This window comes from Bos mutus, chromosome 29, assembly GCF_027580195.1.
Source record: "Bos mutus isolate GX-2022 chromosome 29, NWIPB_WYAK_1.1, whole genome shotgun sequence".
Lineage (NCBI taxonomy): Eukaryota > Metazoa > Chordata > Mammalia > Artiodactyla > Bovidae > Bos > Bos mutus.
This window is the reverse complement of record NC_091645.1, coordinates 466277-484453: the sequence shown is the minus strand read 5'-3', so window position 1 is coordinate 484453 and position 18177 is coordinate 466277. Positions and strand designations below refer to the sequence as shown.

The window sequence follows — 18177 nt, the reverse complement described above, 5'->3', positions numbered from 1 at the left end:
GGCTCTTTCAACTGATACTTGCTAAAACATTTATTCAACTCTAATTTGAAGGAAAGGCTGAGTACTGAAGTGTGTACATAGAGTACATAGATCTCTGGTTGCATCATCCTGAAAAGTCTACAGGATGGGCAAAACTACTATTCACACTAGAGATTGCTGAGATCTTTGCCAAAGGGACTGCTTGGGAGCTTGGATTTGAGCCACTTGTATCTGATCATTTGTTGATCTCTTCAAGAAAATGAACATGAAGCCTTGAAAATACCTGTTATTTAACCTTTTGGCCTATAGTTTTTCAGTTCAGTTCAGTGCAATTGCTCAGTCATGTCTGACTCTTTGCGATTCCATGGACTGCAGCACGCCAGGCCTCCCTGTCCATCACCAACTCCTGGGGTTTACTCCAACTCATGTCCATTGAGTCGGTGATGCCACCCAACCATCTCATCCTCTGTCATCCCCTTCTCCTCCTGCCTTCAGTCTTTCCCAGTATCAGGGTCTTTTCAAATGAGTCAGCTCTTCACATCAGGTGGCCGAAGTATTGGAGTTTCAGCTTCAGTATCAGTCCTTCCAATGAATATTCAGGACTGATTTCCTTTAGGATGGACCGATTGGATCTCCTTGCAGTCCAAGGGACTCTCAAGAGTCTTCTCCAACACCACAGTTCAAAAGCATCAATTCTTCAGAGCTCAGCTTTCTTTATAGTCCAACTCTCACATCCATACATGACTACTGGAAAAGTAGTGTTTAATTAAGTGCTAATCTTAATGAGGTTAACAGAAATCCATTAGTTAATACAGAGACTATCAGACCTGCTATGGATCCATCTACCAAGAAATTCTAGGGAGATTCCTGATAGTTCAGTATTTAGGACTTGGCCCTTTTACTGTTTTGGCCTGGGCTCAATCCCTGTTTGGAGAACTAAGATCCTGAAAGTCTCACAGTGTGCAGCCAAAAAAAAAAAAAAAGAGAGAGAGAGAGAGTTATCTACTTGAATAGGACCCAGAAAGAGGGAAGAAGAGAGGAGAAGAATTGGGGAAAGATGATGTAGAAGTAAAGAGAGACAGTGAATCTTCTCCAGTTGGCTAAAGAAAGAACCAGATCTGACAAGGCAAGCAGAAGCCATATTCAGGCCACTGGGAGAGGGTGTTTCAGCCAAGCTGTGGTCAGATACCAAGGAATAAAATCCTGCAAATCAAGCATGAAGGTAAATAGTCTCTGTCAGCCAGGCAGGCCTTGTATTCAGAGGTGCAAGCTCAGAAAATTTGCTCAAGTGAGCAGAAGCAGGTGGGTTGAAATCAGATGAAGAGAAGTTAGATATGGGAAAATTGTCTTCCTGAAACAAAGATATATGGTCAGATTTCCCTGCTCAAGAATCTTCAATGACTGTTAATTATAGATGTAATTATATCCTGGGCTTCCCAGGTGGTGCTAGTGGTAAAGAACCCACCTTCCGATGTAGGAGACTCAGGTTTGATCCCTGGGTTGGGAAGATCCCCTGGAGGAGGAAATGGCTACCCACTCCAGTGTTCTAGCCTGGAAAATCCTGTGGACAAAGGAGCATGGTGGGGTACAGTCCATGGGGCCATGACGAGTTGGACATGAATAAAAGAGAATGGAAGATACAGTAAATGAGAAAGAGAAAAGTGAAAAGTTATATCATGATGAAAGCAAGTTGGAGTTGATTAGAGAGAAGAAGCAAATAGCAAAATTTAAGAGATGAGAGGAACGTACAAGTCCCCAGCAGATTCTCTCCTTGGGCTGGCCATATGGTTGCCAAAAGCTCTAGACTCACGTTCCCAGTTCTGAGTACACAAAATGCTATCCTTCACAAGTTCCTGGATTTCCTCGGATTTAACCAACCAGCCACGCTATGGCTGTCCCTGAAGCAATCACTGTGGTCCAGGGTGGCTTGGTTGGTTGGAGTTGTCCAAGTGCGGGCCATGAGCCACCCCTCCACCAGTGACAGAGTGCTCCACCAACGACGTGGTCGGTGTGCTGATCGGTCAGGTTGAGTCACTTTTTCCATTGCGGGAGGTGGGTGCAGAGCCCCACCCATGCACATAGAATGAGAATGCGGAAGGCTTGCCCTTAGACCAAAGAATGTGGTGTGGGTGCTAAGTTGGCAAAGTGTCTGCCATATCAGCTCTTTCCATCTTCTTTGCTTGGGTAACTTATCTCTGCTCTTTGAGACCATATTTAGGCCCAACTTCATCTAGGAAACCTCACCTGATACATTTTATGCCCCAGATTAGATGCCTGTGTTCTCATAATGTTACTGAAGCAAACATGGATCCACTTACCCAGTGCGTAGCAAAGCATGTTTACCGATACCAGGCTGTGGTGAAGGAGAGTACAGCATTTGTTGCAAGGCACTCAACGTGGGGCCAAACAAAGATAACAGGCAGCTCATGCTCAAAAGACCCAAATGCCCCAGTGGTTTTCAGGGAGGGTTTTTTAAAGTGAGATCGAGGGTGTGTGATCAGTTCATGTGATCCTTCTGACTGACTGGTGGTGAGGTGATGGTGGTGTTTGGGAGTCAACACCATCAACCTGTTTCCTACTCATCTGGGGTTGACATGCTGGTGGTCAGCATGTAGTTAACTTTTTCCTCTTGGTGCAGGATTTAGTATCTGCAAAACAACTCAAGGTTATGATGCAGAATATTGTCTGTAGCTCTTAAGGAGGAACTAAAGGCCTTTGACTTTGTTTTACAGCTAAACTATTATTTTGTCTTGTCTTTGTTTCTGCATTTTCTCACTTCTCTGGTTAAACTTGCTCTTTGGATCTTGGGGAATACCTAGGAGACTAAAACTTTTCTACAAACAAGAGGCAGGGGACACCAGGGATCTGTCACTGGGAAGGCCCCACAAGGTCCTGCTTGGTTTCAGTAACTCTTCCTTCTAGAATGAGAGCTCCTTCAAGTCTTTGCCCTTTTTCTCGAGTACAGGGCTTGAGATACTCACAGTCTGCTGAGTGACTGAGAGGGAATGCATGCACACAGGCAGGAGTGTGTGCGACAGTGGGACTTGCCTCTCATCACCTGATTAGACACAGCTACACTGGGATGGCTGTACCCAGGAGTTTTGTTCAAGCAGAAGCTAGTACTTCTGGGATTGGAGTCCCACACTAAGCACATAGATTGAGAGTGAGGAAGGGGGTTCCACCCCCAGGAGAAGATGGTATGGCCACCTCCAAAGTAGTGTCATTAGCACTGCTATTGTCTCAGGCTCCCAGACTCTGGGACTGAGTCTCCCTTTTACTCTGGGGTTCCAGGAGGGTATCTGGACATTTCACGTCCTAGAATCTTATTTTTTTCACATCCATCTCTTTTCTGTTGCACCACACCCTCCTGGTCTCCAAACAGCCTCCCTGCCCCCCATCTTTGGTATTCTCTTTGCCTGACTCCTTTAAAACTTACACACCACTGCAATAATACTTATTGCACCATCCTTAAATACTGATTATCATGTCACCCATTTTATGAGAAACCTCAGTGAGTCTTCAGAGCTTCCAGGATAAATTCTAAATTCTTCAACCTATGATAACCATATGATAAAGTTCATTACCAGTCTTTCCCCAGATTTTTCATGCAGCCATACTGCTCACTCCTCACCATCCACCCCTACTGCTGCTGCTGCTAAGCTGCTTCAGTCGTGTCCGAGTCTGTGCGACCCCATAGACGGCAGCCCACCAGGCTCCCCCATCCCTGGGATTCTCCAGGCAAGAACACTGGAGTGGGTTGTCATTTCCTTCTCCAATGCATGAAAGTGAAAAGTGAAAGTGAAGTCTCTCAGTCGTGTCCGACTCTTCACGACCCCATGGACTACAGCCTGCCAGGCTCCTCTGTCCATGGGATTTTCCAGGCAAGAGTACTGGAGTGGGGTGCCATCGCCTTCTCCGATTCACCCCTGAGCCCCAGCTTATAAACCACTCTCCCCCAGATCACCCATACTTCTTCCTCCTTGTTGCTCAAGCTCCACCCCTGCTTAGTATCTTCAAGTTTTCCATTTTTTTACCCAATCTTACTTCTCCTTAATCTCTGCATTTTTCATGATGTGTTTCTGACCTCTTTGATCCACAGCAATCTTTTCCTTCTGTGAATAAATATATCCCTAGAAAAATGGAGCCTATATCCATTGCATCAACCAGTCAGTTGGCACTTAATCATAAATTTCTCTGTGCAGTTACTTAATTTTTTCAATATTGGATCATAAACTCTTACTTAGAATGCAGTAAGTGCATCAGATCAGATCAGTCGCTCAGTTGTGTCCGACTCTTTGAGATCCCATGAATCGCAGCACGCCAGGCCTCCCTGTCCAACACCAACTCCCGGAGTTCACTCAGACTCACGTCCATCGAGTCAGTGATGCCATCCAGCCATCTCATCCTCTGTCGTCCCCTTCTCCTCTTGTCCCCAATCCCTCCCAGCATCAGAGTCTTTTCCAATGAGTCAACTCTTCGCATGAGGTGGCCAGAGTACTGGAGTTTCAGCTTTAGCATAGTGTTAAATGAAAAAGTGAATGGGATTGTATTGAATGAAAAGGGGCAAATGGACTGCAAATATCTTGGTTCTGTTTTAGTTTGGTTGTGAATACTATTTGTGCCTTTCAGCTTGTCACTTAACTCTTGGCCTCCATTTCCTCTCTAATAAATTGAGGATAATCTTACCAACTCTACAGAGGTTGAAGTGCTATGGTGAACACCAAATGAGAAATCATACTTGTAAGCACTTGATGAACTATTAAGGTAAGCTATTAGGATTTCTCTTTTAGCTTTAATTATAAAATATTTTCCTTCTTACTTTCAGGCTTGCAACCTTATATCTGGAAAGAGGGCCCAACAGAATAGGAAGTCTTTACAAAAAGGCTGTTTACAGACATTACACAGATGAGACCTATTCCAAGGAGATCCCCAAGCCTCCCTGGCTTGGATTCTTGGGTCCCATCTTGAAGGCTGAAGTGGGTGATGTGATTGTCATCCATTTAAAGAACTTTGCGTCCCGCCCTTACTCTTTGCATCCACATGGCGTTTTCTACAACAAGGACTCAGAAGGTAAATATCAATCATATTATAGGTGTCTTGTCTCTCCTTCCTAAGTAACGCAATTGTCAGCTATGGTGAGCAGGATTCTAAAAGCACAGTGGTAACATGTGTTCTTTTAACTTCTCCCTGCCTCCTCCTCACCCCACCTGCCTCTGTCCCTACCTTCTCTTCCTCTTCTTCCTTTTTCTTTCCCTTATTTCCTCCCTCCCTCCTTTCTTCCTCTATGTTGCTACAGGGGTAGGTGCTGAGGTCCCTTGGCACGTGCTCCAGCACAGCCCCGAGGCACACTAACCTTCCTTGTCAATCAGTCATGACCGGGTCTCACACTGGATAAAGACCAGCATGCGTGATGGGTTCCCATGTCCTGTCCAGTAACAGCCTCAGCTGTGGAGAGAGTGTCACTGTGCTCGTGGGCCTCAACTTGCCTGCTTAAAGCTACTGTCTGTGGTGCTTCCTTTCTGAAGCTGCCCTGTCTTCTTGTTTGCACTTCAAGAGTTTCAATAGTGCAATTCCCTGAGTTCTCCCTAAGGTTAAAAAAAAGTATAAGGGCACTCTTGGACTTTTGAAATGGGAACCATTTCTCAATCTTCAGAAATATTTTTCTCATCCCTCACTGCATTCTTGCTCGTGATCAGTTGGAATGGGTTAAATGGTACTAAACGTGCTACACCCTGACTCTGAGGAATACGCCGGGAACAGTAACCTTACCTTGGATGCAGTTCACTTTATCATAAAGGGAAGCTTCTGGATTGTGGTGAATGTCCTAAGGCAGCCAGACTGGCTTGGCAGTTGCCACGACCAGGTCTGTCTAAGTAGCCAGAGCAGGCACCACTGATGAAGGACACGAGATGCGGAGCCCCCTTTGTTCTTGGCCATTTTCCTCCGCCTGAAGTGCAGCAAAGCTCCTGGTCACTGATCTGGTTAGTTCTGAATAGTTGAAAGTGAGCACAAAAAATTCTTTACCTTCATGGACCTTCCACTGGGTGCCCACCAGATATCAGAGACTGACTCTAGGTATTGGGAAAAAGATAAATGAATCATAGGCTATAGTAGAAAATCAATGACTATAACTATAAAGGTTTATTTCAAGGTTCTCAATACCATTCTACTGATTCTATCTGCTTATCCTTTCACCAATGCTGTGTTATTTTGCTTACTATAAATTTATAGTAAGTTTTGAAATTGGTAAGTATAAGATCTCCAACCTTGCTTTTTTAAAAAAGACTTTTAAGCTTTTCTAGGTTCTTTGCATTTTCATATCAATAAATATCAGATCAGCTTGTTAATTTTTACCAAAAAAGTTAATTGATTTTGATGAGGGTTGCATTGAGTCTATTGATCAGTTGGGGAAAAACTGTTGTCTGCATTGAAAGATGAATTACCATCTGGGAAATATTGACTCTTCCAATCTGAGCATAAAATTTAGATCATAAATGTCTCTAAACAATGTCTTAGATTTTAGCGCACAAGATTTGCATTCTTTTGCTCAATTTATTCAGAATTAGTATTTTATTCTTTCTGATACTATTATATATGGAATAGTGTTCTTAATTTCATTTTTGGTTGTTGCTAGTGTAAATAAATACACTTGGTTTTTATATGTTTATCTTGAATCTTATTATCTCGTTAAACTTGTTTTTTAATAGATGCTTAAAGGGTTCCTTAGAATTTTCTAAATACTGAATCATGCCACTATGAATAAACAGAGTTTTATTTCTTCCTTACCAATTGGTAAACCTTTAATTTTTTCTTTTGCCTTATTGCACTGGCTAGAACCTTCAGGACAATATTTAATAATAGTGGTGAGAGCAGACATTCTTGCCTTGTTCTCATTACGAAGAAAGCATGTTGTCTCCCTCCCGTTAAGCAAGAGGCTAGCCATGGATTTTTCTTAGATATACTTTATCAGGTTAAGGAAATTCCCATCTACTCCTAGACTGTTAAAAGTTTTTAACTTGATAAGCACTAGATTTTGTTTGTTTTCTGCCTCTTTTGAGACGAGGGTGTAGTTTTTGTCCTTTATTTTATTAATATATTTTATTACCTTAGTTTATTTTTGAATGTTAAACCAACTTTGCAGTCATAGGATAAATTCCATTTGGACATGGTATGTAATTCTTTTTCTATATTGCTGGGGTTTGCTAGTATTTTGTTAGACTTTTTTGGTGTACCCTTATGAGGAATACTGGTCTATAGTTTTCCTTTCTTATGGTATTTTTAATCTGGTTTTGGTGTCAAGGTACTGTTTGCTTCACAGGGTGAATTTGGAACTATTCCTTTCTCTATTCCCTGAAAGATTCTGTAATGGACTGGTATCATTTCTTCTCAGTATTTCATAGAATTTATAAGTGAAACCATCTGAGCCTGGGTTTTGTTTGAGGGGAGAATCTTAATTGTTAAACAGTTTCTTTGTGTATTAGGTCTATTCCAATTCTTTATTTATTCTTAAGTCAGTTTTAGTAATTTGTTTCTCTCCAGAAATTTTTCAGTTTTATCTAAGTTGTCTAATATTTTGGCATAAAATTATTTGTAATAGTCCCTTCATAGTCTTTTTAATTTCTCTAAGTCTCTAAAATGACACCCCATTTTTCATTCCTGGTTTTGGTAACTGGGGCCCTCTCTCTTTCTTGGCAGTCTATATAAAGTTTTCTCAATTTTGTTGATCTTTTGCAAGGAACTAACTAACTTCTGGATTCATCTATTTTACAGTTTTCTATTTCCTCCTTCACTGATTTCTGCTCCAAAATTTATGTGTGTGTGTTAGTTGCTCAGACATGTCCGACCCTTTGGTTGTAGCCTACCAAGCTCCTCTGTCCATGGAATTCTCCAGGGAAGAACTGGAGTGGATAGTCATTCCCATCTGTAGACCACTTTCGATGCTGTGTGATTTTCATCTTGTGCTTCCCACGTGGCGCTAGTGGTAAAGAACTTGCCTGCCAGTGCAGGAGACATTAGAGACTCGGGTTCAATCCCTTGGTTGGGAAGATCCAGGGAGGAGGGCATGGCAACGCACTCCAGTATTCTTGCTGAGAATTTCATGGACACGAGAGCCTGGTGGGCTACAGTCCATAGGGTCTCAAAGAGTCGAACTGAAGTGATTTAGAATGCACGCCCACAGTTTTCCTCTACATCAGGGATTGGCAACCTATGGTCCACGGGACATGTTTTTATATAGCCCATGAGTTAAGAATGCTTTATATATATATGAAGTTGGGGGAAAAACTAAGATTTTGAGACAGAAATCTGCAAAGCCTAAAATATTTATACTCAGACTCTTCACAGGAAATGTTTTCTGAACCCAGCTGTATATGAATATACTATCGTTTACTTTTCTATTACATTCTTGATAGGTATTTGAGTGCTCTGCTGTTTTTTGACTCCTGAGAAATACTGCTGTGAACATTCTTACATGCTTTCTGCTCCAGTTGCATATGCTTCTCTAAGAAACATATCTAAGAGTGAAAATATACATACCTACGTTCAAATTTAGTAGATAACTCTGGTTTTCCAAAGTGGTTGTACCAATTATATTCTTAACAGCAGTGTATGAAAATTCCAGTTGCTGTACATTCCCAACAACACTGAACACTACCAACTTTAGAAATGTTTGCCTATTTGTTAGGTCTGTAGTGCTATATCATTGTCATTGTAATCTAGGGTTTCCCTGTAATGAAATTTATTAAATTAAGTGTTTTTTTTTTCTAAATACTGATCCCATACCAATACCTTTACTATTTTCCTATGGGATTTTCTGGTTTTTTTTGTCACTTAGTTGACGGAGTACTTTATTTTGAATATGAATCCTTTCATCAGTTATGTATGTCGTGAATATGTGACTTGCTTTTTCATTCTTTTAAGGTATCTTTTAATGAACAGAACTTCTTAACTTTCTTTTTTGTTTGTTTTCTTTTTAAAATTATTTATTATAATTGGAGGCTAATTACTTTACAATATTGTAGTGGTTTTTGCCATGGCTGATACATGAATCAGCCATGGGTGTACATGTGTCTCCCATCCTGAACCCCCCTCCCTCTTCCCTCCCCATCCCATCCCTCAGGGTTGTCCCAGTGCACTGGCTTTGAGTGCCCTGCTTTCATGCATCAAACTTGGACTGGTGATCTATTTCACATATGATAATTGAAATCATATTTCAATTGAAATAATTGAATACATGTTTCAATGCTATTCTCTCAAATCATTCCACCCTCACCTTCTCCCACAGAGTCCAAAAGTCTGTTCTTTATATCTGTGTCTCTTTTGCTGTCTCAAATATAGGGTCATCATTACCATCTTTCTAAATTCCATATATACGCGTTAATATACTGTATTGGTGTTTTTCTTTCTGACTTACTTCACTTTGTATAATAAGCTTCAGTTTCATCCACCTCATTAGAACTGACTTAAATGCATTCTTTTTAATAGCTGAGTAATATTCCGCTGTGTATATATACCACAGCTTTCTTATCCATTCATCTGCTGATGGACATCTAGGTTGTGTCCATGTCCTGGCTATTGTAAACAGTGCTGTGATGAATGTTGGGGTACATGTGTCTCTTTCAATTCTGGTTTCTTTGGTGTGTATGCCCAGCAGTGGGATTGCTAGGTCATACAGCAGTTCTATTTCCAGTGTTTTTTTTTTTTTAATTTAAATTTATTTATTTTAATTGGAGGCTAATTACTTTACAATATTGTATTGGTTCTGCCACACATCGACATGAATCTGCCATGGGCATACACGTGTTCCCCATCCTTAACCTCCCTCCCCATACCATCCTTCCAGGTCATCCCAGTGCACCAGCCCCAAGCAATTTCCAGTTTTTGAAGGAATCTCCACACTGTTCTCCATAGTGGCTGTACTAGTTTGCATTCCCACCAACAGTGTAAGAGGATTCCCTTTTCTCCACCCTTTCCAGCATTTATTGCTTGTAGATTTTTGGATAGCAGCCATTCTGATCGGCATGAGATGGCACCTCATTGTGGTTTTGATTTGCATGTCTCTGATAATGAGTGATGTTGAGCATCTTTTCATGTGTTTGTTAGCCATCTGTATGTCTTCTTTGGAGAAATGTCTGTTTAGTTCTTTGGCCCATTTTTTTGATTGGGTCATTTATTTTTCTGGAATTGAGCTGCAGGTGTTGCTTGTATATTTTTGAGATTAATCCTTTGTCCGTTGCTTCATTTGCTATTATTTTCTCCCATTCTGAAGGCTGTCTTTTCACCTTGCTTAAGTTTCCTTCATTGTGCAAAAGCTCATAAGTGTAATTGTGGTTAAAATTTATCAGTGCTTTCTTTAACAATCAGTACATTTTATAATTATTTTAAAAAGCTTCCTACTCTAAAACCATGAAGATATTCTCCCATTTTACTTTCTTAAAGCTTTACAGTTTTGCCTTTTACCTTAAGGACTTGAATACGCCTGGAATTGGCTTCTATTTAACCTGTTGTTGTTGCTGTTGTTCAGTCACTAAGTAGTGTCTGACTCTCGTGACCCCATGAACTGCAGCATGCCAGTATTCCCTGTTCTTCACTATCTCCTGGATCTTGCTCAGACTCATGTCCATTGAGTCGGTCATGCCATCCACCATCTCATCCTCCATCGTCCCCTTCTCCTCTTGCCTTCAGTCTTTCCCAGCATCAGGATCTTTTCCAATGAGTCAGCTCTTCACATCAGGTGGACAAAGTATTGGAGCTTCAGCTTTACCATCAGTCCTTCCAGTGAATATTCAGGGTTGATTTCCATTAGAATGGACTGGTTTGATCTCTTTGCCGTCCAAGGGACTCTCAAGAATCTTCTCCAGCACCACAGTTTGAAAGCATCAGTTCCTCAATGCTCAGCCTTCTTTATCGTCCAACTCTCACTTGTGTACATAATGACTGAAAAAAAACATTGCTTTGACTAGATGGACCTTTGTGGGAAGAATGATAACTCTGCTTTTTAATACGCTGTCCAGGTTTGTCATAGCTTTCCTTCCAAGGAGCTGATGTCTTTTAATTTCATGGCTACAGTCACTGTCTACAGTGATTTTGGAGCCCAAGAAAAGAAAATCTGCCACTATTTCCATTTTTTCCCCATCTGTTTGCCGTAAAGTGATAAGCACAAATGGCATGACGTTAGTTTTTTGAAAATTGAGTTTTAAGCCAAGTGTTTTACTTTTGTCTTTCACTTTCATTAGAGGTTCTTTAGTTCCTCTTTGCTTTCTGCCATTAGGGTGGTGTTATCTGCATATCTGAGGCTGTTGATATTTCTCCTGGCAATCTTGATTCCAGCTTGTGCTTCATCCAGCCCAGCCTTTGACTTGATATTCTCTGCACAAATACACAAGGTGACAATATACAGCCTTGATGTACTCCTTTCCCCATTTTGAATCAGTCCATTGATCAGTGTAATGTTCTAACTGTTGCTTCTTGGCCCACACACAGGTTTCTCAGGAGACAGGTAAATTTGATATTCGCATCTCTTTAAGAATTTTCTTCAGTTTGTTGTGATCCCCACAGTCAAGTCAAAGGCTTTCATGTAGTCAATGAAGCAGAAGTAGATGTTTTTCTGGAATTCCCTTGCTTTCTCTATGATTTAATTTATGTTGGCAATTTGATCTCTGGTTCCTCTGCCTTTTCTAAGCCCAGCTTGTACATCTAGAAGCTCTCAGTTCACATACTGCTGAAGCCTAGCTTGAAGAATTTTGAGCACAATCTTACTAACATGTGAAATGAGCACAATTGTCTGTTACTGTGAATATTCTTTGGTATTGCTCTTCTTCGGGATTAGAATGAAAACCAGTCTTTTCCAGACTTGTAGCCATTGCTGAGTTTTCAAATTTGCTGGCGTATTGAGTGCAGCACTTTAATTAACAGCATCATCTTTTAGGATTTTAAATAGCTCAGTTAGAATTCTATAACCTCCACTAGCTTCGTTTGCAGTAATGTTTCCTGAGGCCCACTTGACTTCATAGACCAAGATGTCTGGCTCTAGGTGACCACACCATTGTGGTTATCTAAGTCATTAAGATCTTTTTGGTATAATTCTTCTGTGTATTCTTGCATACCTTTTCTTAATCTTCTCTTAAAAATTTACTAAGTATCTGACTCTGCAGGACACAATATACAGTGCCTCATATAGTTCTTACATCTCTGTGGGGTGGATTCCAGATTTATTGGTAGAAAAACAAGGCAGTGAGAATTTAAGTAACAAGTCTTAAATCCCGTAGCAAATAAATTTTAGCTGATATATGTTTGATTTCAAAGCTCTAGCTCTTTCCACTATAATGTGCGATCTCTGTGTTTTAACTGTTTCATTTTTCTTGAAAGGAGCCCTGTATCCAGATGGAACATCTGGAAGGAACAAGGATGATGACATGGTTCCTCCTGGCAAAAACTATACCTACGTCTGGCCAGTGAGAGAAGAATATGCTCCTGCCCCAGCAGATGCAAACTGCCTGACTTGGGTGTACCATTCACATATTGATGCCCCTAAGGACATCTGTTCTGGGCTAATTGGCCCACTGCTGGTATGCAAAGAAGGTAAGATGCCTAGAAACCTCTTCCCAAGTGTGCTGAAAAGTGAATATAGTCTTCAGGTCTTGTCTTGCCCACCCGCCTTGCATCACACAAAGTGTGTCTCTTCTTCCTAACTTTCTGTAAGAGTAAAGAAATTCTCCTAACATAGAAGATCCATAGCAGGGACAATAACTCAGACTTCTGCCTAAAACCATCATCGCATTCTGAAACCTATATGCAAAAACTACACACGGACACGGACACCACACACAGGAAAGTGTAAAATGTACTCAAATAACCAGGGATGCTTTGCTTTATTATTTCACCCACATAATCACCTTGCTACTTTGTACCCTATTAACTGATTTAATATATCTATTTTTATCAATAAAGTATATTTCTTTTAAGGATAGCCAGGTTTCCAAGTCTGTGGTTGTGAGAATTTCTGTTTCATGACTTTTACATGGTTCTGTCATTTCCATCAAAGCCCTTCCCTGCTTTTATGTTGTGGGTTACTCTTGTAGATATAGGTCTTTAAAAATCTTCACATTTATCTGATACTATTGACAGAAAGAAAAGCTCATCTTGGTTTAGTTCACTTTGAACTTTTCCTACTCCTTTAATGTTCCTGATAGGTATCCTGCACAGCTATTCAGGAACAAGGACTGATGTAGACCGGGAGTTTGTTATAATGTTTACTCTTGTGGATGAGAATCAAAGCTGGTACCTCGATGACAATATCAGACAATTCTGCACTGATCCTGATTCAGTTGACAAAAAAGATGCTGTTTTCCAGAGAAGTAATAAAATGCATGGTGAGTGTCTCCCATGTTATCAAGTACATACCAACTGTTGTTTGTGTATCTGGCACTACAAGGGATACAAAACACACAGAAATAGCAAACCGAGCTTTCCAAGATTTATAACTTAGTGATGAGAATAATAAGAAAGTGATGAAACATAATACCAGTCAGAATCTAAAGCAAAGAAAGAGAGCAAAGAAGAAGAAAGGAACAGAGAGGAGACACAAGAACGGAGAGCAATGAACAAAATGGTAATAAGCACACACTTATCAACAATTAAATGTAAATAGACTACATTCTCAAATCAAAAGACACAGACGGACTAAATAGATTAAACAGCAACAACAACCAAGCCAAGACCTATCTATTACATTACCTACAGGAGACACACTTTAATTTTAAGGACACATATAGATGGACACTGAATGGATGGAAAAAAGTATTCCATGCAAATAGAAACCAAATGAAAGGTGGAGTAGCTACACTTATATCAGAGTTTAAATTGACTTTAAAACAAAGGCTATAATAGGATACCAAGAATAGTCTACATAATTATAAAGTGGTAAATTCAACAAGAATAGATAACATTTAAAATATTCATGCACCCAACATAGGAGAACTTATATATATATATATGGCAAATATTAACAGACATTAAAGGGCAAAACAGACAGCAATACATAATGGCAAACTACTTTAATACCCTACTTATAGCAATGTAGGTGTCCAGAAAGAAAATCAATTAAGAAATACTGGTGTTAAACAACATGTTAGATCAGATGGACTTAACAGATATTTATAGAACATTCCATCCAAAACCAATAGGATACTCATCGTTCTCAAGAGCACATGGAACATTTTTTAAGACAGATCATATGTTAGGCCACTGCTACTGCTAAGTCACTTCAGTCGTGTCTGACTCTGTGTGACGCCATAGACGGCAGCCCACCAGGCTCCCTCATCCCTGGGATTCTCCAGGCAAGAACACTGGAGTGGGTTGCCATTTCCTTCTCCAATGCATGAAAGTGAAAAGTGAAAGTGAAGTTGCTCAGTCTTATCCGACTCTTAGCGACCCCGTGGACTGCAGCCTACCAGGCTCCTCTGTCCATGGGATTTTCCAGGCAAGAGTACTGGAGTGGGGTGCCATTGCCTTATCCGTGTTAGGCCACAGATAAGTCTTAATACACTTAAGAGAACTGAAATCACATCAAGCATCTTTTCTGACCACAATGGGCTAGAAATTAATTATATGAATAAAACTAGAAAATTTACAAACATGTGGAATTAAACAGCATGTTACTGAACAGTCAATAGGTTGAATAAGAACTCTAAAAAGAAATTTTTAAAAAGCTTGAAACAAATGAAAATGGAAATGTAATATATAAAATTTTATGGGATACAGCAAAAAGAATTCTAAGGGGGAAGTTCATATTAATAAATGCCTATCTCAGAAAACAAGAAAAATTTCAAGTAAGCAAGCTAACTTTACACCTCAAGAACTAGAAAAAGAACAAGTTGGGCCCAAAATTACTAGAAGAAAGGAAATAAAGAAAATTAGAGCAGAAAGCAATGGCACTCCACTCCAGTACTCTTGCCTGGAAAATCCCATGGATGGAGGAGCCTGGTAGGCTGCAGTCCATGGGGTCGCTCAGAGTCGGGCACGACTGAGCGACTTCACTTTCACTTTTCACTTTCATGCATTGGAGAAGGAAATGGCAACCCACTCCAGTATTCTTGCCTGGAGAATCCCAGGGACAGAGGAGCCTGGTGGGCTGCCGTCTATGGGGTCGCACAGAGTTGGACACGACTGAAGCGACTTAGCAGTAGCAGCAGAGCAGAAAGGGCAAAACAAAAATGAAATAGACACTAAAATATTTAATTAGACTCACTAAGAAAAAAGAGAAAGAACTCAAATAAACAAAATCAGAAATGAAAGATGAGAAACACAAAGGATCATAAGAAATTACCATGAACAAATATATGCCAACATGTTGGATAACATATAAGAAATGCATACGTTCCTAGAAACATACAGCCCACCAAGACTGAATCATGATGGAATAGACTTTTAACAGACTGATTAATAGAAAGTAGTAATCAGTAATCAAAAACCTTCCAAGTAAGAAAAGTCCAGGAACAGATGGCTTCTTTAGTTAATTCCATCAAGCATTCAAAGAAGAATTAATACCAATTCTTCTCAGAATCTTCCAAAAAACAGAAGAGGGAGAAACTCTTCCAAACATGTTTTATGAAGCCAGCATTGTGTTGATACCAAAACCAGACAAGGATGCCACACAAAAATAGAAAAAATACAGGCTAATATTCCTGATGAACATAGATGTAAAAATTCTGGACAAAATATCAGCAAGCCAGATTCAGCAATACATTAAAAGTTTCATAACCATGATTAAGTGAGATTTATTCCAAGTATGAAAGGATAATTCAGCTTCCACAAATCCATTAAAGTTGTATGCCACAATAATAAAATTAAGCATATAAATATATGATTATCACAATAGACATAGAAAAAGCATCTGACAAAATTCAACACCTATCTAGGATAAAAACCCTTAACACAGTATAAATGGAACACACCTTAACATAATAAAGACCATATATGACAATCACACAGCTAAGGTTATACTCAATGGCAAAAGCTGAAAGCTAATCCTCTAAGGTCAGGAACAAGGGAAGGATGCACACTGTTGCCACTTTGATTCAACATGGTGTTGGAAGTCCTAGCCAGAGCAGTTAGGCAAGGAAAAGAAATAAAAATCATCCAAATCTGAAACAAAGAAGTAACTGTTTCTATTTGCAGATGACATATTACATATAGAAAAGCTAAAGACTCCAGTAAATTAGAGGGATATAAAATCAATACACAAAAATCTGTTGCATTTCTTTACATTAATAATGAATTATCTGAAAGAGAAGTTAAGAAAGCAGTCTCATTTACAATTTCATCAAAAGGAATAAAATATCTAGGAATAAATTTAACCAAAGAGGTGAAAACCCCATATATTGAAAACTATGATATTAATAAAAAAATTTAAGAAGACACAAATAAATGGAAAGATATTTTGTGTCCATGAATTAGATGAATTAATATTGTTAAAATACTCATTGTTAAAATATTCAAGGCAGTCTACAGACACAGTGCAATCCCTATTTCAATCTCAATGGTATATCATTTTTACAAAAATAGAAAAAACAACCTAAAATTTGTATGGAACCACTAAAGACCCTGAATAGCCAAAACAATCTTGAAAAAGAACAAAGCTAGAGGCATCATGCTCCTTGATTTTATTACAAAACTATACTAATTTAAACATCTATTTCTGCTCTATTGACTATGCCAAAGCCTTTGACTGTGTGGATCACAATAAATTGTGGAAAATTCTTAAAGAGATGGGAATACCAGACCACCTGACCTGCCTCTTGAGAAATCTGTGTGCAGGTCAGGAAGTAACATTTAGAACTGGACATGGAACAACAGACTGGTTCCAAATAGGAAAAGGAGTACGTCAAGGCTGTATATTGTCACCCTGCTTATTTAACTTCTATGCAGAGTACATCATGAGAAACGCTGGGCTGGAGGAAGCACAAGCTGGAATCAAGAGTACTGGGAGAAATATCAATAACCTCAGATATGTAGATGACACCACCCTTATGGCAGAAAGTGAAGAAGAACTAAAGAGCCTCTTGATGAAAGTGAAAGAGGAGAGTGAAAAAGTTGGCTTAAAACTTAACATTCAGAAAACAAAGATCATGGCATCTGGTCCCATCACTTCATGGGAAATAGATGGGGAAACAGTGGAAACAGTGGCTGACTTTATTTTTCTACGCTCCCAAATCACTGCAGATGTTGATTGCAGCCATGAAATTAAAAGACGCTTACTCCTTGGAAGGAAAGTTATGACCAACCTAGACAGCATATTAAAAACAGAGACGTTACTTTGTCAAAAAAGGTCCATCTAGTCAAGGCTATCGGAGAAGGCAATGGCACCCCACTCCAGTACTTGCCTGGAAAAGCCCATGGACGGAGGAGCCTGGTAGGGGTCTCAGTCGTATCCATGGAATACGACTGAGCAACTTCACTTTCACTTTTCACTTTCATGCATTGGAGAAGGAAATGGCAACCCACTCCAGTGTTCTTGCCTGGAGAATCCCAGGGACGGTGGAGCCTGGTGGGCTGCCGTCCATTGGGTCGCATAGAGTCGGACATGACTGAAGCGACTTAGCAGCAGCAGCAGCAGTCAAGGCTATGGTTTTTCCAGTGGTCATGTATGGATGTGAGATTTGGACTATAAAGAAAGCTGAGGGCTGAAGAATTGATGCTTTTGAACTGTGGTGTTGGAGAAGACTCTTGAGAGTCCCTTAGCCTGCAAGGAGATCCAACCAGTCCATCCTAAAGGAAATCAGTCCTGAATATTCATTGGAAGGACTGATGCTGAAGCTGAATGCGAAGGGCTGATGGAAAGAGCTGATGCAAAGAGCTGACTCATTTGAAAAGACCCTGATGTTGGGAAAGATTGAGGGCAGGAGGAGAAGGGGATGACAGAGGATGAGATGGTTGGATGGCATCACCGACTCGATGGACATGGGTTTGGGTGGACTCTGGGAGTTAGTGATGGACAGGGAGGCCTGGCATGCTGCGGTTCATGGGGTTGCAAAGAGTTGAACGTGACTGAGCGACTGAACCGAATTAAACTGATACTAATTCGATATTGGCATAAAAACAGACACAGAGATCAATGGAACAGAATAGAGAGCCATGAAATAAGCCTGTGCAAGTATATATAGGAGGAAAAGGACAGTCTCTTCAATAAATGGTGTTGGG

At 40.1% G+C, this 18177-nt stretch overlaps 1 protein-coding gene across 1 annotated transcript in view; it reads left to right on the top strand.

The window, feature by feature from the left end:
- Window positions 1–18177, top strand: part of HEPHL1 (hephaestin like 1) — a 91773-nt gene that overhangs the window by 20909 nt on the left and 52687 nt on the right. The window contains exons 2-4 of the mRNA XM_005892042.3: window positions 4805–5049; window positions 12346–12558; window positions 13170–13349. Of these exons, the coding sequence (XP_005892104.1) occupies window positions 4805–5049; window positions 12346–12558; window positions 13170–13349 (638 nt within the window). The remainder of the gene's footprint in view (window positions 1–4804; window positions 5050–12345; window positions 12559–13169; window positions 13350–18177) is intronic.